Raw genomic sequence first — 25912 nt, forward strand, 5'->3', positions numbered from 1 at the left:
GCCTGAAAGACTATAACTGTCTGAATATAGAGCTGATGGGACAAACCCCCAAATAACTCTGATAACTGAAATAAGTTGAATACTAAAATACTAAAATAACAACTCTGTCCTCAAAATATGAGGACTCACCACTAACCCTGCTGCTGGATAATCTGGGATGCTAAGTACGGTCAGGAGCCCATGCATTTGAACTTTAGATAGAAGATATCATAGCACAAAAGAAAGGTATGTGTCAGTACTTTGAATGTACTTTCTGCGAAGTGAGGTATAACGACCCAAAATCTCATCCTGAGACGTCATATGGTGCTTAAGGCTACAAGTAGCCCTAAGCTAACCCTTTGAGCTTGCTACTAAGTTTGGGACTTACTCTAACGACAAATAGAGCAAAACAAAGGTTCTGTCATATCATATTTTAATTAAAATAACAAAGGAATACTGTCTGAATAGCACAATACTGGAAAGTCTAAAACATCACTAATCGTCTAGTCTGACAAAGCCTCTGCTACTCAAACTAGAGAGCCATTGCGACAGACCCCCAACTGGCTCGAACTGATCTGAAAATAATACTAAAAAAACTATGAAAGCAGAAAAAAGAGGCAAATATAGGTCCTCGAACCATGAGGACTCACCAAGGATAAAGATGTAGATGAGATGCTCGGAGATCACTGTCACTACTGAGATTGAGCACCTAAACCTACATTATGAGATAATGTAGCACACAGACATATATGTAGATCAGTATTTTGAGGATGTACTGAGTATATGGGGGTGTATGAAATAATTAAAAACAACAATATCATCAATCTTTTATAAAAATCATGCATGTTGATATAACTGACTCATATAGCTTGAATAACTTAAAAATATAAATCTCATAAATTATGAATAATAAAACATATAGTATAAATCTCGTGAATCAATACACTTGGTTCTGAAAATCTGTATTTCTAGTCTCTTCTCAAAACATATAGACTGAGTAGTAAAGGGCTCACCTCTGTATCTGAGAGCTAAGACTATAACTTGGAAGCTGAAATCTCAAGTAAAACAATATTTGAATAAGCTTGTGAGACTTTACACTCATTATCTAAAAATCTTTACTAACTAGGGTATCTTTTAAAAACTTTAGGGAAAATACTCAAAAGCTATTTAATTACTTTTACAAGTAGGGAGGTTCTCTTAACCAACATACACTATACAAGCTACATGGAGTCCAATGTTTTGTCCTCCTAAGAAAGAAACCTCATGTTGGGAAGAAACCTCAACTTAGTGGTCACTATATCGGCCTCAGGCCCAAAAGTCTCAATCCTATGGTGGCACGTAGTTCAGGGGTATGAAACCGTAGTAACTTACCCAACTCAGTGCTAAATACCTTTAATTAGCTATGCTCATCTCATAGGAAATACACTTTTAAAATAATCTCATGGTTTATAATAAAACCAACTACAAAACCTGTAATCTTATTCAGTGAGGTAGATTTCAAAGCTATTATGACCATCAAGGTCAAACTTTCTCAATAATCTCAAAATAATCAAATCATGGGTGCTTATAGCACAAAAGTTCTTAAAATTGCAATCTCAAGTACGCTTAGTGACCCATATATCAATCTCAGGTTAAGACAACAAAATGCATACTAGATAACATAAAGATTCTTAAATCTTATAGAAATCTGGAAATTTTCAGCAATATGCATTATAATGTCAACATACTCATGTACTTCAATTTCTAAAACATTGAAAACATCAAAATCACAAGGATAACAATATAGAGTATAAACCCATACTTCAATTCCATAAGAAAATATGTAAAATCACATATCTTTGTAATTAAAGAAAATTTTGGGCACAAGGACGAAAGGAGTGTCCTTGTTCAAGCCCCACATACCTTAGGTTATGAATTTAGATGAACAAGCTTGATTGAGACTTTTTTTTGTTCTCTTGAGTGAGGGTTCTTAAAGTTTTTGACTTGTAACCTTGATTCTTAAATCAATTTGCAAATACTATGGTGAAATCTTGGAGAAGGAATTGGGTCTTGCTCTTGAAGGTCAATCTTAAGAGAAAACCCTAGCTCTTGATGCTTTGGATGAATCTCAAGTTCTATGCTTCATTTTGATATATCTAGGTAATAAAAAGGGTGTAAAAAGACCAAAATTTTTTTAAAATGGCTTTAAATTATTGAACGGGATCTGCAACGGCTCATGCGACGGTCCGTCACTAGCTTGACGGTCCGTCGACTTGATCTTCGCACTTGGACCGAAATGGGTACTTACTGCCTTAGTTACTATGGGTTGGGCAATGATCCTTTGCTATCTCAACGGTCCGTCGGCCTGACCGTCACACTTGGGCCAGAACAGGGGCATACTGCCTTAGTTGTGACGGCTTGGGCGACGGTCCGTTGCTAGCTCGATAGTCCGTCGGCCTAACCATTGTACTTGGGCTAGAATAGGGGCATACTGCTTTAGTTGTGATGGCCGGAGCGACTATCTGTTGCTTGCACAATGGTCCGTTGGCCTGCCCATCGCTTCTGAGCAGTTCAAATAGTTCTCTGTAAAACGTCCATATCTTTCTACTTTGACATCGAATTTTGGCAAAATGGGTATCGTTGGAAAGCTAATTCAATTTCCCACACGATAAAATTTCAAAATTAGGGAAATTCTACATGGTTTAAGCATTACTCACTTAGGAAGTCATCCCTTAATCTTTTGGAGACTAAATTAGACTTAAAGAATGTTTGGGATATTACAATATCTCCCCCTTGGGAACATTCATCCTCAAATGTCACTAGTTAGGCTAAGAATTAGAGAATGCACGGTAGAAATAAATGGCTTAACTGACTCTATATCATTCTAAGCTTTTGAGTACTTTAGAGAATGCATGAACTCATAGAGAAGACAACTATAGCTGAATCCACATGATTAGAAAGGAATTGAATTAAGAAAGAGTAGTACCTTCAGCTAAGTATTACTTCTTTGGCTTCCCAAGTAGCGCCCTCAATAGACTGGTTCCACCAAAGAACTTTGACGAAAGGAACCTCTTTGTTCCTTAGTCTACGGATCTGATGGTCTAGAATCTCGATTAGAATCTCTTCGTAAGAAAGACTGGTCTGAATATCTGAGCTATCAGAAGGATTTATAATAATGGAATCACCAATTCTCTTCTTAAGCATGGAGACGTGAAAGACGAGATGAATAGCTGACAGATCTTCGGGCAACTCAACCTCATAGGCTATTTTCCCAATGCGTCTCAGAATCCTATAAGGGCCAACATAACGGGGACTAAGCTTTCCTTTTTTGCCAAACCATTTTACCCCTTTCATGGGTGAAATCTTTAGACACACTAAGTTACCCACCACAAACTCAAGATCTCTTCTTCTTACATCTGAATCTAACTTCTGATGACTCTGGGTTGTATTTAACCTTTCTCTGATCAACTTAACCTTTTCCATAGCCTCGAACACTGCATCGATTTCAGTCAAAATAGCTTCACCCACTTTAAACCAACCTATAGGTGATCTACATCTCCTTCCATACAAAGCCTTAAATAGGGCCATCTGGATGCTAGAGTGGTAACTGTTGTTATACGTGAATTCAATCAATGGAAAATGCTCATCCCAACTACCTTTGAAATCAAGAGCACATGCCATCAACATATCTTCCAGAGTCTGGATGGTCCTCTCAGCCTGACCTTCTAACTGCGGATGAAAAGCAGAACTAAGAAGAACCTGGGTACTGAGACCCTTTTGAAAAGCTCTCCAAAACTGAGAAGTAAACTGAGTACCCTTATCTGAGATAATAGATAAGGGAACTCCATGCAACCTGACTAACTCCCGGATATATAATCTAGCATAATCCTCAGCTGTATAAGATATATGCACCGATAAAAAGAGCGTTGACTTAGTGAACCTGTCTATAACAACCCAAATAGAATCATAACGATGACGCGAAAGAGGTAAACTAGTCATAAAATCCATAATCACCATTTCCCACTTCCAAGTGGGGGTACCAAACTCCTGCATTGCACCACCATACCTTTAATGCTCTACCTTAACCTATTGGCAAGTTGCATACTTCGCCACAAACTCTGCTATATCCTTCTTCATACCATTCCACCAATATATTTCTCGCAAGTTTTGGTATATCTTGGTAGTACCAGGATGAATAGAATATCGTGCACCATACGCCTCAGCCATAATTCTCTTCCTAAAATCATCAACGCTAGGAACACACAATCTATCTTAACATCTCAACATACCATCTCCCCCTTGGGAGAAAACCTCCACCTTTTGTACCTCAACTGACTTCTTCAGTTTGACCAAACTAGGATCCATGTCTTGCTTTTCCTTTACCTTCAATACTAAAGAGGATTCGGAACTACTATTAACCCAAACACTACCTTTAGTTGAGTCAAGTAACCTAACACCCAATCTAGACAAATGATGCACTTCACGAGCTAACTCCTTATCCTTCTCCACATGAGCCACTGCCCATAGACAACCTACTAAGGGCGTCTGTCACTACATTGGCCTTGCCCGAATGATATAACACACTCATATCATAATCTTTTAGCAACTCTAACAACCTTCTATGTCTATGATTAAACTCCCTCTGAGTAAACATATACTGCAAGCTTTTATGGTCAGTAAACACATCCACATAAACACCATATAGATAGTGTCTCCAAATTTTCAATGTAATAACCACAACAATCAATTTAAGATCATGGGTCGGGTAATTATTTTCATGTGGCTTAAACTATCTAGAGGTATAGGCAATAAACTTACCTCTCTGCATCAATACATAACCCAAACCAACTCTAGAGGCATCACAATACACCATAAAACCATCTGTACCATCAGGCAAAGTCAACATAGGGACTGAAGTGAGTCGAGTCTTCAACTCTTGAAAACTCTTCTCACAGGAATCTGACCAAAGAAACTTTACTTTCTTTTGGGTGAATCGGGTCATGTGAGATGTAATATATGAGAAACCCTCAACAAAATGGCAGTAATAGCCAGCTAGACCCAAGAAACTTCTAATATCAAATGTAGAGATAGGTCTAGGCCAGTATCTTACGGCTTCTGTCTTTTGGGGATCAACCCTAATGCCTTCAACTGAAATAATATGACCTAGAAAGGCTATTGACCTTAGCCAAAACTCACACTTGCCGAATTTGGCAAATAATTTATGATCTCTAAGATTTTGCAAGACAATTCTAAGATGATCCTCATGGTCATCCTCACTATGAGAGTAAACAAGAATATCATCTACGAACACTATGACAAACATATCAAGATACTGCTTGAACACTCGATTTATAAGGTCCATGAAAGCTGTAAGAGCATTAGTTAGCCCAAAAAATACGACTAGAAACTCAAAGTGACCATACCGAGTTCGAAGGTTGTCTTTGGAATATCACACTCCCTTACTTTAAGCTGATGATAGCCAAATCTAAGGTCTATCTTTGAGAAATAACTTGCTCCTTGCAACTGATCAAACAGGTCATCAATTCTATAAAGAGGGTACTAGTTCTTGACTGTGACCTTATTAAGCTGATAATAGTCAATGCACATACGCAAAGAACTATCTTTCTTTCGCACAAACATGATGGTGCATCCCAAGGAGAAATACTGGGCTTTTGGAACCTTTATCTAACAGATCCTTGAGTTTATCTTTTAACTTCTTAAGCTCTTCAGGTGCCATACGGTATGGACAAATAAAAATAGGTTATGTATCGGGAAGAAGGTCAATCCCAAACTTTATCTCTCTATTGGGAGGTACCCTTGGGAGATCTTCTAGAAAAATATCCAGAAACTCATTAACTATGCAGACCGATTGAAGAGTTAAAGCTTCAGACTTAGTGTCCTTAACTCGAACTAGATGATAGATGCAACCTTTGGATATTAGCTTTCTAGCTTTGAGATAGGATATAAAATGACTCTTGGGAGATACTGAACTTTTGAACCACTCGAAAACTGGCTCATTTGGGGATTAAAACTTAATCGCATGGATACGATAGTCTATAGATGAATAATAGGAATGAAGCCATTCCATACCCATAATAAGATCAAAATCAACCATATCTAACTCTATTAAATCAGCAAATATGACCTTATGAAGAACAGTAATAGGATACTTATTATACACTTGTATAGCAACGACCGACTCTCCTACTGGGATGGAAACAAGGATAGGCTCAAGGATTTTTTTAGAACTCATTTCAAAATTCACAGTAACTAACGAGGTCACATAGGAGAAACTTGACCCAGGTTCCAACAACATATAAACATCAAAGCAAAATACATGAAGCATACTAGTAATAACATTAGGAGAATCCTCCTACTCCTGATGGGATGGTAGGGCATAGAACCTATTCTGGCGCTATCTACCACCAGTACTGGATGAAGCACCCTGAGGAGGAGCTGGGGCGCTGGTAGCCTAAATCTGAGGATGAATATCTTCGCTCCCCTGCCTAGCATATGAACACTCTCTAAGTCTATGGCCCATCTTACCACAAACAAAAAAACCCCTCTGATCGGCTAAGCACTCACCGGGATGGTCTCTACCATACTTAGTACCTGGCGGATAACGAGGTTTGTTACTCACACTATTCTGGGATCTAGACATGAAAGGCCTATTCTCCTGCTCCTGACTATTTCTGTGCGCGGGAGCACTAGTTGATGAAGGCGTTGGCATAGTCGAACGATTCTAAAACTGGGGCCGATTCCCTCCATGGGATCTAGTCTGGCTATGCTCAAACTTCTCTGATCTAGCCCTCTTATTTCCCCTTACTTTATCTCTCTCCCTTATCTTATCTGCCTTAATCTATTGAGCATTATCAGTCCAGACAAATCTATATCCCTATTAAGCATAGCAGTCCTACACTCTTTTAACACCAAATCGGACACACCGGTCATGAACTTACTCATACAAGATCGGGTGTCAGCTACTAAATCAGGAGCATACTTAGCTAACTGGTTGAACTTAAGGCAATACTCTTTTACTGTCATAGAGCCTTATCTTAGGTTCATAAACTTCTCTATCTTATCTTTCCCTATCTCAAGTGGGAAGAACTTATCCAGGAAAGCATCCTGAAACACCTGCCAAGTCATAGAAGCAGCATTCTCCCCTCTATTCTTTCTCCACGCCATAACCCAGTCATAAGCAATATCTTTCAGTCTATACGAGGCCAGCTCTATACTCTCTTTAGAAATATGCATGACTTGGGTGATCTTGTTCACCTCCTCAAGATATAACTTTGGGTCCTCACCTACCTTTGACCCATAGAACTCTGGCGGATTCATTCTCATGAAATCTAAAATCTTGGTTATAGCTAATCACTTCCTTGCTGGTGCAAAACTACAACCTGGTTATTGGCCTGAACGTTAGCGGTGACTGCCTGGGCTAACGCCTAAAAAACTGCCTGAAACTCAGCATGAGACACATTTTTATTAAGGGGATCAGTAGGCCGAGGTTGCTTGTTATTTTTTTGCGAGCTCGACGAGGAGGAATTTTCTATCATAAAAGAGCATGAATTAACAGCAGAGAGACAATTGTATGCTCGACGGATTATAAAATAAATAGATGACTTTTTTCTAAGACGTCTTGTGGCCTCTTACTCATAGATATGGCGCGCTACACACCGATGATCAAGAATCTAAATAACACAGATTGTCAAACTCCCTAGGACTCCTTAAGCCTTAGGCTCTGATACCAAGTTTGTGACGACCCAAAATCTCATCCCGTGGCGTCACATGGTGCTTAAGGATACAAGTAGCTCCAAGCTAACCCTTTGAGCTTGCTACTAAGTTTAGAACTTACTCTAACGACATACAAACCAAAACAAAGGTATTATCATATCATATTTCAACTGAAATAACAAAGGAATACTGTCTGAATAGCACAATACTGGAATGTCTAAAACACCACTGATGTCTAGTCCAAAAAAGCCTCTTCTACTCAAACTAGAGAGCCATTAGGATAGACCCCTAACTGGCTCGAACTGATCTAAAAATAATAGTCAAAACACTATGAAAGCGGAAAAAAAGCTGCAGATATAGGTCCTCAAATCATGAGGACTCACCAAGTATAAAGATGTAGATGAGATACTTGGAGATCATTGTCGCTGCTGAGATTGAGCACCTGAACCTACATTATAAGATAATGTAGCACACAGACGTATATGTGGATCAGTACTCTAAGGATGTGCTAAGTATATGGGGGTGTATGCAATAAATAAAAAGAACAATAGCATCAATCTTTTATAGAAATCATGCATGCTAATATAACTAACTCTCATAGCTTGAATAACTCAAAAATGTAAATCTCATAAATTATGAATAATGAAACATAAAGTATAAATCTCGTGAGTCAATACACTTGGTTCTGAAAATCTATATTTTTAGTCTCTTCTCAAAACATATAGACTAAGTAGTAAAGGGCTCACCTCTGTATCTGAAAGCTAAGACTGTAACTTGGAAACAGAAATCTCAAGTAAAATAATATTTGAATAGGCTTGTGAGCCTTTACATTCATTATCTAAAAATTTTCACTGACTATGTTATCTTTCAAAACTTTAGGGAAAATACTCAAAAGCTATTTAATTACTTTTACTAGTAGGGAGGTTCTCTTAACCGACATACACTATGTGTGCTATATGAAGTCCAACGTTTTGTCCTCCTAAGGAAGAAACCTCACGTTGGGGAGAGGAGTCATACTCTTGCCAGGGAGTATAACCTCAACTTAGTGATCACTATCTCGGCCTCAGGCCCAAAAGTCTCAATCTTACAATGGAAAATAGTTCTAGGGTATGAAACCGTAGTAACTTACCCAAATCGGTGCTAAATACTACTTCCTTTAATTAGCTACACTCATCTCATAGAAAATCCACTTTTAAAATAATGTTATGGTTTATAATGAAACCAACTACAAAACTTGTAATCTCATTTAGTGAGGTGGATTTCAAAGCTATTATGACCATCAAGGTCAAACTTTCTCAATAATCTCAAAATAATCAAATCATGGGTGCTTATCGCACAAAAGTTCTTAAAATTGCAATATCAAGTAGGGCTTGGTGACCTATATATCAATCTCAGGTTAAGACATATCAAAATGCATACCAGATAACATATAGATTCTTAAATCATATGAAATCTGGAATTTTTCAGCAATATGCATTATAATCTCAACATGCTCATGTACTTCAATTTCTAAAACATTAAAAACATCAAAATCTCAAGGATAATAACATAGGGTATAAACCCATACTTCAATTCTATAAGAAAACATGTAAAATCATATATCTTTCTAATTAAAGCAACTTTTGGGCACAAGGACAAAAGGAGTGTCCTTGTTCAAACCCCACATACCTTAGGTTATGAATTTAGATGAACAATCTTTCTTGAGACTCTTTTTTGTACTCTTGAGTGAGGGTTCTTGAAGAGTACGAAAAAGAGTCTCAAGAAATCTAATTCAATTTCTCACACGATAAAAAGTCAAAATTAGGGAAATTCTACATAGTTTAAATATTAATTACTTAGGAAGTCATCCCTTAATCTTTTAGAGAATAAATTAGACTTAAAGAAAGTTCAGGATATTGCATGAGGTAAGGCTGAATGCATGGGTTCATATGCATGAATAATAACTGATTGAATGACATAAACATAACTGAGTGAGAGTACATGTATCTCAGAAACTGCTGTAATTACTGATTATGCAATACTATACAGATAACTGTGTATACTGTAGCTGTGATTTCATTAACATTGGATAATAGGTTCTGATATCTAAATAACTGATATCTGAGTCTAGTGATACTGTATTACTGTTAATTGAGTAACTATTTCTGACAATCCTGATTTTGTAGCATTAAGCTAAGTTCTATACTGAGTTGGATGACTGTATTTGACAGTCCTGATTCTAAAACCGAACTGAGGTTTCGCACTGAGTCTGAAACTGAAACTGTGGGAGTGTTCATCTAACCAACATATCCTATTTATAAACTGAGTTGGGTTCCAACCTGTGATCCTATTTAGAAGGGTGTTAGCACCTTACCAAGGGATACTAACAATGGCTATGAGTTAACCCTCTCTGACAGAAAGCTCTGACGGGCTTTTCCCATCCTATGAGCCCGCTTATTCTGAAAGTACGCATTTCTTGCTCTAAGTCCGCTGGGTTGGATCAAACTAGAAGGAGGAGGAGTAGGAGCTAGCCTTAGGTAGGGGCGGCTTCAGGATAAACGTCATATGTTGCGAGAGAAACTGGATATTTTCTCATACGAGATATATCAACCCTTGTCTGGAAGGAAGGTATCTCAACCTATTCTGGCTACGTAATTCTGTAATTCAGGGATTGCTACTAAGGGTCAAACCCTCTCTGGCAGGAATGCCCCCATCCCTAGGTTCTCTCAGTGCTGAATTCTACTCCCAACTGAATGGACCCTGAACTGATTTCTCAACTGTACTGGGCTTGACTGAACTAACACTAATCGTGTTAACTGACTGAACTGGACTGAGTTTCTAATAACTGATTGAGTTTACTGAGTTCACTGAATAAGTTCTACTATTCGTGATATTACTGAAACTATTCTAGAGCTATTGTAGTTCTAGGTAAACAACTAGATTTTGGGTAATAAATACCCCCATGACTCGATAGCATCAATAATAATGAGATATGAAAAAATTAGGTGGGAGGTGAGAAAAAAGTCTTTAAATTAAAAATGGTGACTACTTTGACTAGCTAAGGTTAAAGCTTTATTTAAATTGTAATTAAGTTAATTGGGGTGTAAAGTGTAATTTTTAAAAATTATAAAATTTCTTAAAAGTCCTCCACTCCAAAGTTCAAAATTTAGAATTCCACCCTTTTTCTTATCTGTCAATCTTTTTTTATTTTTCTCTTCAAATTTCTTTGTCCCCTTCTTCTTCTTCTTCTTCTTCTTCTTCTTCTTCTTCTTCTTCTTCTTCTTATTTTTTCTCTCTAAATTTTCCTCTTCTTCCATCTTCTCTTTTTTTTTTTCTCTCTTTTCATTTCGTTCTTCTTTCTTTTTTAATTTTCATGGACTATTTTTAAAAAAAATTGAAAAGTTTAAAAAGAAAAATTTAGATTTCTTTTAAAAATGATGAAGAAATAATTCAACAAATTTAGCAACTACGGGAGTTGCTTGCGCAACTACGAGAGTTGCTTTACCAACTACGGTAATTGCTGCAACGAGTACTACTAGTTGATGTGTTACAGCAATTTATTGAAGTTGTTGCAGCAACTATCGAAGTTACTGGAGCAACTATTGAAATTGCTGCAGCAACTTCAACTATTGCTGCAACAACTTTCATAGTTGCTGCAGCAACTTCGATACTTATTTAATTTCTAAAATAAAATTTGGTTGGAGGACGAGCCCACAAAAAATTAATATTTATGGTAAAAATGGAGGTGGTGGTGGTGACGTCGAATTAGAAGATGACATTTGTTGTGGTGTTGATAGCGATGGTGGTAGAGGAGAAAGAAGAAAAATAGGCAATAGTTTTGTAGAGGGAGGAAATAATGGTGAATCTGGAAGAGGTGGCAATGTTAGTGATAGTGATAGCGGAGGAAGAGGAGGTGGCGACAACAGCAACAAAAAGGGTGTGGAGGAGTAGTGGTGATGGTGTAGGGATCTTTGTTTAAATATGGTGTAGGGATATTTGTGTAAATAATAAAAATTGAGGGTTGTAAAATTAGTGTCATTAACACTAATCATAAAATTGTCACCTCTACTCCATATTTAAGACTTGTGTCACTCTTTTTTAGTTTTGAAACATTTTTCTCACCCTTAACTAATTTACCCTTGAGACATGACAATTCTTGAAGACATAACGATAATAAATTGTCCATAATACATTCACCAAGGCATTTTGACAAATGTTTGAACTCGTAAGTGAATGGAAAAGCACGCTAACATAATATAATCTCACTATTCCAATCACATGGACATTTCATCAAACACTTACAAGGCATAGATTTGACATGGGAGTAATTTTAAACATGTAGTTCTAGCTTGAATTCATCATTAAGATCACCAATGGATCATAATGCACAATTTATTCACTTAGGTATTTTGTAAAATACCTAGGAGGCATAATCTTGTACTTGAGCATGAATAATATGTTGATGCATTATAACTATAACCATCAATTCATAATTCAAGGGTTTCAACATGGGGATTACAACAATTACATACATGGTGTCTTATATTCATGACAACTACAATTAAATCTTGGATTGAAACCCATACAACAACATAAACATGCAAAAAACCCAATTGGTATATGTAATTCATGAAACTATTAACTTAAGATTTAAAAAGGGTTCTTGAACTCCAAGGATGGAAGGAAACCCTTGGATGAACACTTCACATACCTTGCTTGTTAATTTTGTGGAGATTGGGCTGAGTTCTTGAGGCTTGATTCTTGAACTTGATGAAGCTAGGGCTTGTTCTTGAGAGGATTTTGTGAAAAGGATGAGCAATTATATTATTTGGGGCTTTAATCCCATGTTATGGACCTATTGGGTGAAGGAAAAATGACCCATTTGTCCTTAAAGACGCAGAACATAACTACAGGAAAATACACGGGCTAGACTAGCCAGGGCACCGCGAGCTATGGAGCGCTTCTCTAGGCGAGACATCCAGGGCTCTGGAGCATCGTGGGCCTATCGCCTTTAGCCACTGTTTCTAAATTCCAAACACGCCCTTACGTTTTTTCAAAATTTTTGAAACTCACCCGGGATGTACTATTGACTTCCCCGGTCATAAATCAATTTAAAAACTACCTCTCTAAGGTCGAAAAGGTCGTCAAAAAATTTCCCAAAGTTCAAGGGCTTTAGAAAATACTAAGTCCTAACACTTGCAGAAATTTCTAAGTCTAGGACCCTTTTCACACTCTAAGGGACTGAGTTAAGCTTAGAATTTTGTGGGGTCTTACAATATCTCCCCCTTGGGAATATTTGTCCTCAAAGGAGACTGACTAAGCTGAGAATATTGATAGACTGAGTTTACACACTGAACATTCATATCTGATGCATGGAATATATGACTGAAGCTACTGTCACACCCCTTTTTAACTCCCAAAGATTGGATTTTAGGTTTCGAAAGGGTTTTATTATTAAGTGACAAAAGATGAAAATTTATTTCGAAAATGGATTATTTACATTTAAACTCAGAGTCGCCACTTGGCATAAATCGGTGTGCCAAGTCACCTTTGGAAAATCCTTTTCAAAACGATTTGACTCTTGAAATTGGTTTGCAAATAGAGATTCCGATTAAGAAATTTTGTTGACCGAGGGGAGGGTGTTAGGAACCCCTCGATCCCGTGGTTCAACCACAGTCGCTTGGTAGAGTGAATCGGCTAATTTGGCACTACGATGTACAAACCACACAAAAATATGTAAAATAATCAAACAAACAAATAAAACAACATGAATCCAAAATATAGTGTCCAGTCCGAGTTATACAGCCCCGAAATGGAAAAATACAAAAATGTAAATCATATTCTAAACTAATCCTAGACTAAGCTCCAATGCCTCATCCGATGCCTCGGGCCTTCATCATGAACGTCCTCTAAGTACAAGACACTTCGGGGCATTCCTCGGATAAATCAATACAAATCCCTTGAGACATTCACCGGCTAAATGAATACAATCGATCCAAATGCGGTAAACAAAACCTTTCAACACATAATCCAAACATTCCACAATACAAAAGTTCTAAATTTGCCTATCTAAGCCTACCGTTTGCTTACCCAGCATGACCAATCATGGCACTATTACAATCAACGACATCAATAAATCAAAATGATAATATTCATTTTTATCAACTTTCAATTCCCACCCCACTTTTATTCTCAAATTATCGATTTTAATTCTCAAACAAGATATCATTTCATCGCACAACACATAAATAATGAATTAACGTCAAGTAATTATTCACCATCAACAAGGATCAAACAACTCGCAAATGTTCAATCCATAACACCGAATATCATAAAGAGTAAAATAAAAAGAGAGGGAGAAGAGAATCGGACCTCAATTATCAATTTCAATGTAGTGTTATTCAATTAAACGAGACAGAGTCCATCCGGGAACCTCGAATAGAACTTCAAACGCAACCCACCAACTCGAATCCAAACCAAATGGAACCCCACCAACGATAGTGAATACCCAGGAACAACAGCCAGGCAGATTTCAAACCCAAAAATAAAGACCTCGATATTAAAACCAAGATCCAAACCTAAAATGATGACTGATGAAACTCAAAATCCGATTTCAATCTTGAATCACCAAAATAGATAAACCCAAGCTGCAAAAATCTGATAGAAAACTAAGCACCCATACGACATGAACTCCGGTGAGCTAATAGTGCCCAAAACAGACGGAAATAGGTTGGATTCTGGAGAGTTTGAATATTTTCTAAATGGGGTCGCTCGAAAACTTTTGAAAATAGAATGTTCTGGCAATATTCTCATTTCCCTATTGAACTCGTCCAGAAATCAACAGAGAACAAAGAGATTCAGGCAAAATAGTTGCCGGAACAACGACCAAACCCACTGAAACCCATTTTCGAGTAACCCAAAATCAACACAGTTTTCTTCTCCATTTCAGATCTTAACTTTGAATCTCTCTCTCTCTCTCTCTCTTATGAATCTCTCAATGTGTGTATGATTTCTGAGTGTTGTCTATGGGTGTATGGTGGTGAATCGAAGAGAAGAAGGTGATTGGGTATGTGTTCCCTCAAAATGGAAGATGGTGAATATGTTGTGTTATTGATTCAAAAAAATGGAGGTGGTCCATCCATGGCAGTGTATAGTTGAGAGGTGTGTGTCAAGATGATGAAGAAGAAACCAAAAAAAAGAAAAATCCAAAAGATCCCCCCCTTTGTGATGGTCCATTATAAGAGTGAAAGAATGGTGTTTGTGAGAATGAGTTTCTGTTAGTGAATTGTGTGGTCCCCTCTCTCCTTTTTTTTATTTATTCCTTGTATTTGTATGTATATATTATCAAAAGGTGGAAAAAACACGTGAGGGGGGGTCATGTGGGGTAGGAGTAGGGGTATGGGGTGGTGAGGTAGGTTGTTAGGGGTAGGTGATTAGGATAAAGTTTGTTAGGATAAATTAAAATAAGATAAAAGTTATTAGGGGTTGTTATTTTTTTTCATTTTATATAGGGATAATTACTTATTTGAGGATACACGATAGGATAAGGTAAAAAGGTGAAAACTAATTTTTTGGAGGGACAAAATTACGTGTCTACATCATGCCCCCTTTGAATGTAAACACACAGTGTTTTCAGACAAAGAAGTAGAAAACGAGAAAAAATTTTGTCCCAACCTTTATTCAAAAGCACGGAGCAAGAGGAAGGAGGGAAACCAAGTCCTGACTTAGGACATCCTACCTACCCAAGTTATGAAATAAACTCGTCATAGGTACTACCAAAGGAAGAAGAAAGGCTATACCGAGTTGAAGAGTCGAGTGATATTCCATCGAGGTTCCGGTCCACAGCTCTGTTATTATATAAAAATGAAAATTACAAATTAAAGCACAAATGAAATTACAAAATTCCTATATATACAGCTTCTGTTGGTCTCCTGACTTAAGTTCCATCACCCTATTCTTAAGGCAGGATCCTGACTTGCAATTTCATCACTTGTTTCCTGGTTTAAAATTACTTCACCTTGTTGCTTAACTTTCCATTTATTCACCCTGTGCTTCAGGCGGGCTTCTGACTTGCCATTTTATCACCCCGTTCTTCAGGCGGGCTCCTGACTTGTAATTTCCTCACCCTATTCTTCAGGCGGGCTCTTGACTTGCAATTTCATCAACTTGTTGTTTGGCTTTCAATTGTTTCACCTCATTGCTTAACTTTCAATTTCTTTACCCTATTCTTTAGGCGGGCTCCTGACTTGCTATTTTTCAATCTATTAACTTTCAACTTTTTATCTTGTTGCTTGACTTTCAACTTCTTTACTTTGTTGCTTGACTTTTCATTTCTTCACCCTGTTCTCCAGGAGGGCTCCTGAAATCACATCAAATCTAAAAAAAAATTATCTAAAACAAAGATTATTATAAAAAGGTTTCATTTGCCAGAAAAGTGAAGTTCCAAACACAAGAATTAAATTTTACCCCAGTTTATCATCAAAGAACTTTTATGAAAGTCACATCATTATAGGAATCTAAGGGAATGACTCGAATAAAAGGTACGTCTAATAGGAATCAAAGGGAATGACTCGACTAAAAGGTACGTCTTATAGGAATCACAGGGAATGACTTGACTAAAAGGTACATCTTCTAGGGGTCAAGGGGAATAACTCGACTAAAAGGTACATCTTCTAGGGGTAAACGGGATGACTCGACTAAAAGGTACGTCTTATAGGAATCAAGGGAGATGACTAGACTAAAATGTACCTCTTATAGGAATCAAGGGAATGACTCAACTAAATGGTACGTCTTATAGGAATCAAGGGAGATGACTAGACTAAAAGGTACGTCTTATAGGAATCAAGGGAATGACTCAACTAAATCGTACGTCTTATAGGAATCCAAGGAGGTGACTCGACTAAATGGTACGTCTTATAGGAATCAAGGAAGATGACTCGACTAAAAGGTACGTCTTATAGGAATCAAGGGGGATGACTCGACTAAAAGGTATGTCTTATAGGAATCAAGGGCGATGACTCGACTAAAAGGTACATCTTATAGAAATCAAGGGGAAATGACTCGACTAAAGGGTACGTCTTCTAGGAGTGAAGGTTCAATTTAAGAAGTGTATCACCTAGCAAATTAAAACTGAAATCCCTGGACAAGTGTGTCTCCGAGGGATATGGGATGATGAATTTTTACCATGATTTTATTATCAAACCTGTGCAGCAATATTGCTTCCTGCATTTGTAAAAGTGAGGTATTGCATCCCTTGATGTTTATGCTCTGAAGTTACTGCTTTGAAGGTAATATGTTTCCTGTTTCATCAAAGAAAACTTGTGAGTTTAAAAAAAGGTGACTGGTTTGTGGCTTTAGCTTTTGCGGCGATCGCTGTTTCCCTTATCACATTTAACCTTGCTTCCAACCGTTAGCATGCATCATTGACTTACTGCATCATTGACCCAAACTCAGGTTATTAAGAGTGACTCTGAAACAAACACAGTATTTCTGATTTGCCATGTTTCTCAGATAAACCCTTAGCGCCTTGGTATTTCCATGGGTTTCCAGACTTGTCTATTGACAAAACTTTCCACATTTCCTTTTCTGGCTCACAATCATGTCTCTTTCATGTGCTGGCTATTGTCTTGCTTTGTGCAATTAAAGAAGCTGGTAGCCAGTTTTGAAGTCTTTTCTCACTTATTTTTTATACGGACTTTACTCAAAGACAAGAGAAAAAATGACAGATTTTTTATTTGGTTAACTGACTCAAGAAAATGAAATAAAAATAAAGAGAATAAAGAAAATACAATGAATGTCCCCATCTGAAACAAAGAAATGAAAATTTATCTAGAAAAGACAGTCAACTCTAATGATTATGTCACCAACACTAAACCAATTTCAAGTCATGAATTCACATTTCCAAGTGATTACACTTTACAAATTTCAAAACACAAGTTCACCTTTTTAGCACTACACTAAACCATTTTCAAGTCGCTAATCCACATTTCAAGTGACTAGTACATATTTCAAAACACAACACGCAACCATTTTTAATTCTCTAACTCACTTCTCAAGTTAATAAATTTAACCAATTTCAAGTCATGAATTTACATTTCAAGTATCAACACTAAACCAATTTCAAGTCATTAATTCACATTTTCAAGCGATTACACTATATAAATTTCAACACACAAGTTCACCTTTCAAGAACTACACTAAACCATTTTCAAATCGCTAATCCACTTTTCAAGTGACTAGTACACATTTCACAATACTACACTTAACCATTTTCAACTCTCTAATTCACTTCTCAAGTGACTAAACGTAACCATTTTCAAGTCATGAATTCACATTTCAAGTATCAACACTAAATCAATTTCAAGTCATGAATTCACAATTTCAAGTCGTGAAACATTACGAATTGATGCTTAACCATTTTCATCCTTGAATAATGCTTATAACTTATTTGACTCCTATAATTATCTAAGACACTCATGAGATCATTTACTTAACTTCCACTTCATTTTATCCATTATGTGGTCCTAAAATTCTGTTAACTCTCAAAATTTTCAAAAAACTTTGCCTGAGTTTTTTTTGTAAATAGGTTTATCGCAAATCTGTCAGCTAACCAGAATACATATAAATACGCTTCAGAGAGCGTTACAACAAATATGTTACTCAACTGATAATACACGAGGCTCTATTTGGCCTTATAGTCAAATATTACGTACAATCAATACTATAGCTTACCTAATATTTTACCTCCGAATGCTGCATTCATATAGAATAAAGGGACACATGCTAAAATTACAGAACAATTAATTTCAAATTGGCCAAATTATGTATTGTAAAACAACTACTTCAATTAGCACCCAAGACAACAAGAATTTTAAAATTAAAAGTAGCACATAGACAAATACAAATGACAGAGAATCAGACAAAAGAAATCAATCATTTTTTGTTAATTTCAAATTCAAAATCTATCAAAGAAAAAGGACAAAGAGGCAAAATATAATTAAAATCAAACATAGATATTTAAACATTTGGTCAAACCTGGGATGGGTTGAAGGTTATGGTGGTAGGGCTGAAGGCTTTGGCAGCGGGGCTGCCGATGCTGATTCGTTGTTCGGCGGTGGCAGATCTCGATGGAAGAGGAGAAATGGAGGCGGCGGCGATTTCGGCGAGGGACATTGTTGGCTCGTTGATTGGTCGTTGCTGAGGCCGGTTGGAGCGGCAGAGAGGAGGACGGAGACAGAAGGGAGATTAAAAAGGAGGCTCACCGATCAACCGGTAGGCTGCTCCGGCAGCGACAACCATGGTGGATTTAGAGAGAAGGGAGAGAGTATAAAGAGAGAAAGAGTAGGGGGTGGAGGCCGTTATTGGAAAATTAGGTTTAGGGTTTCTTTGGTCTTAAAAGGAAAGAAAGGGATCCTTTAATCTCAGCCGTCAGATTAGTTTTGGTCGACGGTTGAGATTTAAAGGTTTCAATAATTGATCAAAATTTAAATATAATTTTAAAATGAGTCACCAAATTGGCTGTGATTATAATAAAATGACTAAAATTATAATGACTTGGGTAAAAATTGAGGCTATAAGATAAATAAATTAGGCAAAGATTTCAATTTAGGCTATTATTAAAAAAATATTAGGGATAATAAATAAATAAAAATAACAAGAAGAAATACTACTACTACTAATAATAATAATAATAATAAATAATAATAATAATAAAGAATACAAATTGACTATAATTGTAGTATCGGGATGTCAAAATTTAAAGATTTAAAGATTGAGGATTTGATCAAAATTTGCATAAATTTTCAATTGAGTCACAAATTGACTATAATTGTAGTATCGGGAGGTCAAAATAATAAGACATCGATATCAAAATAAACTAAGCATGTAAAAATTAATGTTATATAAAATTATCGATAGTACTAATAATAAAGACAATGCATTTGTAAATTGTGAGTGTGAACATTTACGTAAAACTAAATAAATATTAATAAAAATTATGTAAAATGTCAAATTTGAATTAATAAATTGTGAAAAATGATAATTTAATAAATGTAGAAATGATGAGAAAAATAGTAAGACGTTGATATTAAAATAAACTAAGCATGTAAGAATTAATGTCACGTAAAATTACTATATAAAATAGCAGCCTGAGAGGGGTATCGTGAGGTCAAAATTGGATGTCAACACAATTAAACTGATTTAGTTCCACAAATTAGGTATGTAGAGGGTACAGTGTACACAGACCTTCTCGAAAACCTATTCAAGCTTGAAGATTCTTGTAAAATAAAACACATCATGTAAGATTTTTGTTGCAATTAAGATTTCATTTTTTTCTTGTTAATTAGTTGCTACTATTTCTATTTTATGCATATTTTCCTATGGGTTAAATAAAAAAACGAACCGTTAAGGATTAAAAATCGATAAAATAAAAATCGATAAAAAAATACCTTATTGATTTGATTATTGGTTTAACTTATTTAAAAATTGATAACTGATAAACCAAACCGATAATATTTAAAATCAAATCGAATCGACTGATGCACACCCCTAATTTCAAGAAAAAAATAGTGTAAATTGATTTTAATATTGACCGTTGATCAAATATGATGAATGGTTGAGATTAAAATTGCGGAGATGAGTTAAATTTGGATTAGGAATTGAGTTAAAAAAATATTGAATTAGAGATTTTGATTACGTTAATACAACATATTAATTGATGAATTGTCGGTTAAATGAATTCATTATTATAACTTCAATAGTGTATTATTACCTCGATGATATGATTTTAACGTATTATTCAAAATATTTAGATATATACATTCAGTTAGCTAGCTTTTAACTATATACATCACATACACGAGTATATTACCTCGTAATACAACGTATTTTATTTATACTCTGATGAATTATCGATTAATTTAGCTTACATTATTATATTATAATTTTAAAAATATAATTACCTTGATCAATCAATCGTATGACATCAATGTATTCAATATATATATAGTTGATTGACTATAAAATTCACAATATGTACTAGATACATCATATACACATGTAATTACCTCTTAATACAACGTTTTGTATATATACAATGATAAATTATCATTTAATTTAGCTTATGTTATTATAATATAACTTCAACAGTATATTTTTTTTTATCAATCGATCGTATGATATCAATATATTCAATATATAATTGAATACATTTATTTTTTAATATAAAATTATTTATTTAATTATAAATTAAAAATCAAATATCGAAGGACAGTGTCGTTTTCATAAAGTTAATTTTATTTAGTTTTAACCAAAGCAATGTTGTTCATCATTTTTTGATAAAAATAAAGAAAAATTTAAAATATTTACAAATTGTGACAGACGGCATCGCTTTTCTAGAATTAATATTTTAAAAAATAAAAATTATAGCGACATTGTCCGTCGCTTTTAATAAAAATAAGAAAAATAAAAATTAAATTTTATAAGCATATTCATAAATCATGACTTGAAATTGAAATCTTTTTTCTTTAAATGAAGTATGTTTGTGCAACGTTTGAAAGAAGAATTTCCAAATGTCTCTCAAGATCAAATAAATAAGAGCCTTGAAGCAAATTTCTCTACATGGTTCAAGCAATATGTAAGGCTTCAAAAATTAAGATCTTTTATACAATTATGCACTTAAATTAACTTATGAAATTGAACTAAATTTTATAATCTTCTAAATAGGTCCGACTCAATCATATTGAGAATGAATTCCTATGTAGTCTTGCTCGTAGACCATTGATAGGCGCTACATCTCATTCGGTGTATTTTGTTAATGGATACAAGTTTCATACGAATTTTCATGGTAGCTCAAGATCAACAATGAATAGTGGAGTTTGTATTTCAGATCCAACTTTTGGTGATTTCTACGGGCAGATAAAAGAGATTATAGAAGTGGAATACTGTGAAACACCTTTGAAGCGAACTGTACTATTCAAATGTGAATGGTTTGACCCAACTATGGATGTTGGTGTTAAAAATCATAATCAGTATAAATTGGTTGATATTAACCATCATCGCCGATATAAAAAATATGAACCTTTTAATCTGGCAATGCAAACAACTCAAGTGTGTTATGTGTCTTATCCTAGAAAGAAAAAGGACAAGGATGATTGGATAGCTGTATTGAATATCAAACCTTGAAATGTTGTTGAATTACCCGATGAGAAAATTGAGACAGCTGCAGAACTAAATATTCCATTTCAAGTTGAAGAAGTTCAAGTTTACAAGATAGACATGAATGTTGCCACAGATGAAAGCATACACTTACATAATGCAAATGGTGGCTTAATTGAAATAGATGAAGTCACTGATGATGGTTTATTACAAGAACATCATGACAACCAAGAGGATGCTACAAAAGAAGAGTATGAAACTAAGGAAACTGAGGAAGATGAAGAGGAAGATTTGAAAGAAGACACAGATAGCGATTAGAGCTTGACAAACAATATGCTATTGTATCTTATTTTTATTTTGTGAGCAGCCATTTTTTTGAACTAGTATCATTTTATTTGTCTCGTTGTTTACACAAAACTTGTTGCTTCAACTGGTTTTATGCTCTACTTCTCAATTTTTGACTCTTTCATTTCTCATTTATTTTTTTAGGCTACAACTGTGCTTTTACATTTTCTAATACCTTATCTATATATTGTTGTTTTTTTCTCTTGGTATTATTAAGTTTACATATTATTTCCACTTTAACTAGTACAGTTTTTTTTTATAGATATGGCTAGAGGTCGAGGTCGCGGAAGCACAGGGCGCGGAGGTAAGTCTGCAGTTAGGAGTAATAATGATGTTACTGCAAACGTACTTACTGTTCCCACTTCTACTATTGTTACTTCTCAAGCTGATGTCATAGGTGGTCAAAATAATACAAATCAAGTTCAACCATTGATTCCTCAAATTAGATCAACGGTTCAAACTTCTGGTGATGGTAGCAACTATATAACTCCTGAATCATCTCCGAATGCTCTAAATCAGATCAACAGAACAAGAGAAGGTACATCTACTCTAAGGAACCAAATAAGTGAGTGTCCCAACCAATCGACTTCATCCTTGAAAATGGCTGAACATAATCAACTTCTGGTTTGCTTTCTGTCTACACATATATCTATATTTTATTTTTTTCTGGTTGATGATCTGTTGTTGGTTCTTTATTTGAGAGTTCTTGTGGACAGAATTACAATAGGAGTATTCTGTAGTATTTTGGTGGTTCTGTTGGTAGTTCATAATCTGTTGGTGGTTCTCATTGTGAGTATTTTGGTGATTCTGTTGGTGTTTTATTCTGTTGTTGGTTCTTCATTTGGGAGGAGTTCTTATGGGAAGAATTACAATGGGAGTATTTTGTTGTATTTTGGTGGTTCTGTTGGTGATTCTTGATCTGTTGGTAGTTCTTGTTGTGAGTATTTTGGTGGTTCTTATAATGTTGGTGGTTCTTGATCTGTTCTTGGTTCTTGTTGTGAGTATTCCAATCTTATATAGGATTCCAGAATGATAGTGAGGTATGTTGTTGTGAGGTATTTTGTTGGATAGGATTTCAAAATTAGACTATTATATGATGTTGTGACTTTTTATGCAAAATTTGCATCTTTTTTCCACTTTAACAAGTATAATTTTTTTAATAGATATGACTCGAGGAAGAGGTACAGGTCGAGGAAGCATAGGACGTGTGGGCAAGTCAGCAGCTAGGACTAATATGCCTGTTCATACTACAAATATGCCTACTATTCCCACTCCTACAGTTGCGCCACAAACAGCTGGTGGCGTAGGTGCTCCAACTTCTAATCATGGTAGTATGTCTCCTACTACTCCAAATCAGACCAACCCAACAATTGTAGTTACGTCTTCACAAACCAACCAAGTAGGTGAGGACATATCTCGTAGCAACACAAATGGAGAAAGTAATTCCAGTCGGAGCCATGTGCGGACCCTTGTTACTATAACTTCTACAAGGTTAGTCCATTTCTTATCTATTATTATTATATATTATTTTTTATTTATAGTAACCTCTAAATAATGTCTTCACATTGATACAGATTGCAACTTTCTAAAGTATGCTCCAATAGGATACACGAGTCTTTTAAAAGTGAACTTGATCACAATGGAGTCAATTGGAAAGGTGTCTCATGTGACATAAAAGATGGCTATTTTGGGGAATCCAAGGTATACATCTTCATCATAATTGATTTTGTAAAGTGTACTCATTTTTATAAATATGATATTAATGTATTATCTTGAAAATTTATTTCAGAAACACTTCTATTGGGATTCTTCCGTTACTGATGTTGCAGTAAAGAAACACTGGCAGAGTAAGGCAGCAACTGTGTATAGAAATTTCATTGCTAAAATCAAAGAGAAAGAGATTAGGCAAGATTTTATACATAAAGATGTCTGGAAAAGCTGGCAGTGACTTTGGGCAGATCCAAAGTGTGTTGAAAAGTCCAAAATAAATGCACAGAATCGTCATGGAGGCAAAGAAGTGGCTGCTGGAACTCCCACGGGAGGACCTATCTCAATTGGAGAGTACCGAAAGAGACTTGTAGGTATATATTTCAAGTATTAAACTATAATTTGTTGTGAGACAGTCTGAACTTAGTTCAACATTATGCTATTATTGCATTTCTGTTTACTATTTATCTCAAATGTTGATCACTTCTCACTGTTTCTATCTTCTGTGTTGTATTTGATATGCTGTGTTCTGTTGTTGTCTTATAACCTAAAAAAATGCAATGTAAACTGTGCTTATATATCGCAGAGTGGTATATTATTGAGGATTCGCATATTTACATGTTCTTCGAGATGTATTAGGTAGAATCAAGACCTTATGATTCTGGAAATTACTTGTCTGTTTTATGTGATTGGTTTTTATCTTATATAACCTTCACACTGGAATCTGACTGGAAATTTCCAAATGTTCATTATTAGCATATGTTCTCAGTAATTTTGATGCAATGAAATTCAGCAATCTCTTTCCAGTCATTGCTTAGTAAGAACAATGTAAATTGGATAACATAGTTCTGACCATGCGACTAATAATATTTACCTGATGACCAACTATGTTCCACTTGAATTATGGATTTACAAACATTTCTGGCTTACATGAAATGTTCCAACAGTTTTGTTCTAGTACAATGCTCAACACTTCTTTTTTACAGGCTACTGAAATGGGTCGAGATCCGACACCAAGTGAGTTATATTTGCATGTTCACACACATGGTCATGATGGAAAATATTTCATTGATGAACGTTCCCGAATCGTCTATGTAAGATTAAATCTAAATGTAGTAGTTTTCTTAATTCTCATTTTTTAGTTTAAAGTACTTTTTGGTATCGAATCATTTGTAAGTACAATCCGTTATAATTTGAAATCCACTATTACAGGAAAGATTTGAAGAAATATTACGAGAAAAAACATTATCAGAATCTGTTATTAATCAAATTGAAGCATATTACCAAGCTGCCGGAGGAGAAAAAAAGCGAAGAGTATTTGGTTTTGGATCTAAAGCCAAAGGCTACTACGACCAAACTCTGTGTATTTCTTGTGGAAATACTTCATCTCCAGCTTCACATGAATCGGTACCAGCTGAAGATTCGGATTTGGATGAGTTTGTGAAGCGATTGATTCCCGCACTTAAAATTCAATTTTTTTCCTATTGTCATTGAAGAGGTACAGAAGTTGGTTCCTTCACGATCAGTTGTCACACCTCTGGCTACTCCTTTGGACGATCTTGATTCCTTAAATGATGATTGCAATGATCTTGATCAGTTGTAATACTTTTGACGATCAGTGCATTGGTTTTTTATGGTCTATTTTGTTGGTTTTTGATGGTCTATTTTTTGAAACATTTAAAATTGTACAACAAAAAATTACACTTGATGGATGTAGGTATTGAGGATGTTTTGGACATACTTATGTGTTAAGATGTTGCTATGTTTGGTATTGAGGATGTTTAGACTTTTTTTATCTATATACATGTGGCCTTTTTTATATGAATATTGGGTATTATAAGAATTTTATAATATTCTATTAATATTCAAAATACAAATAAAAAGATATTGAAAGAAAAGTAATGACGACAAATTCAGCGACAAAATTACTCATTGCCAAACTAAAACTTTTGCAACGGATTGAGGAAAATATTTTTTGCACAAAAATTGGAAATTTTTAGCGACGGACTAGCAATGAAATATTTGGTCAGGAAAT

At 35.4% G+C, this 25912-nt stretch overlaps 1 protein-coding gene across 1 annotated transcript; it reads left to right on the plus strand.

Moving 5' to 3' along the window:
• Nucleotides 1-22434: 22434 nt before the first annotated feature.
• On the plus strand, nt 22435-25371 carry LOC107865155. The gene is made up of 7 exons (XM_047408591.1): nt 22435-22708; nt 23334-23661; nt 23745-23871; nt 23960-24017; nt 24129-24247; nt 24864-24971; nt 25090-25371. The coding sequence occupies exons 1-7, from the start codon at nt 22435-22437 to the stop codon at nt 25369-25371; spliced, it is 1296 nt and encodes a 431-aa protein (XP_047264547.1).
• Nucleotides 25372-25912: the final 541 nt, after the last annotated feature.

Source organism: Capsicum annuum, chromosome 3 (genome assembly GCF_002878395.1).
Source record: "Capsicum annuum cultivar UCD-10X-F1 chromosome 3, UCD10Xv1.1, whole genome shotgun sequence".
NCBI lineage: Eukaryota > Viridiplantae > Streptophyta > Magnoliopsida > Solanales > Solanaceae > Capsicum > Capsicum annuum.

What these genes read in the sequence shown, in the direction of transcription:
- LOC107865155 (XM_047408591.1), top strand. Translation starts at nt 22,435, where the DNA reads ATGGCTAGAGGTCGAGGTCGCGGAAGCACAGGGCGCGGAGGTAAGTCT. An exon ending in GTTACTATAACTTCTACAAG is followed by an intron (nt 23,662 to 23,744) that starts GTTAGTCCATTT and finishes ACATTGATACAG; the next exon opens with ATTGCAACTTTCTAAAGTAT. An exon ending in AGTAAAGAAACACTGGCAGA is followed by an intron (nt 24,018 to 24,128) that starts GTAAGGCAGCAA and finishes GACTTTGGGCAG; the next exon opens with ATCCAAAGTGTGTTGAAAAG.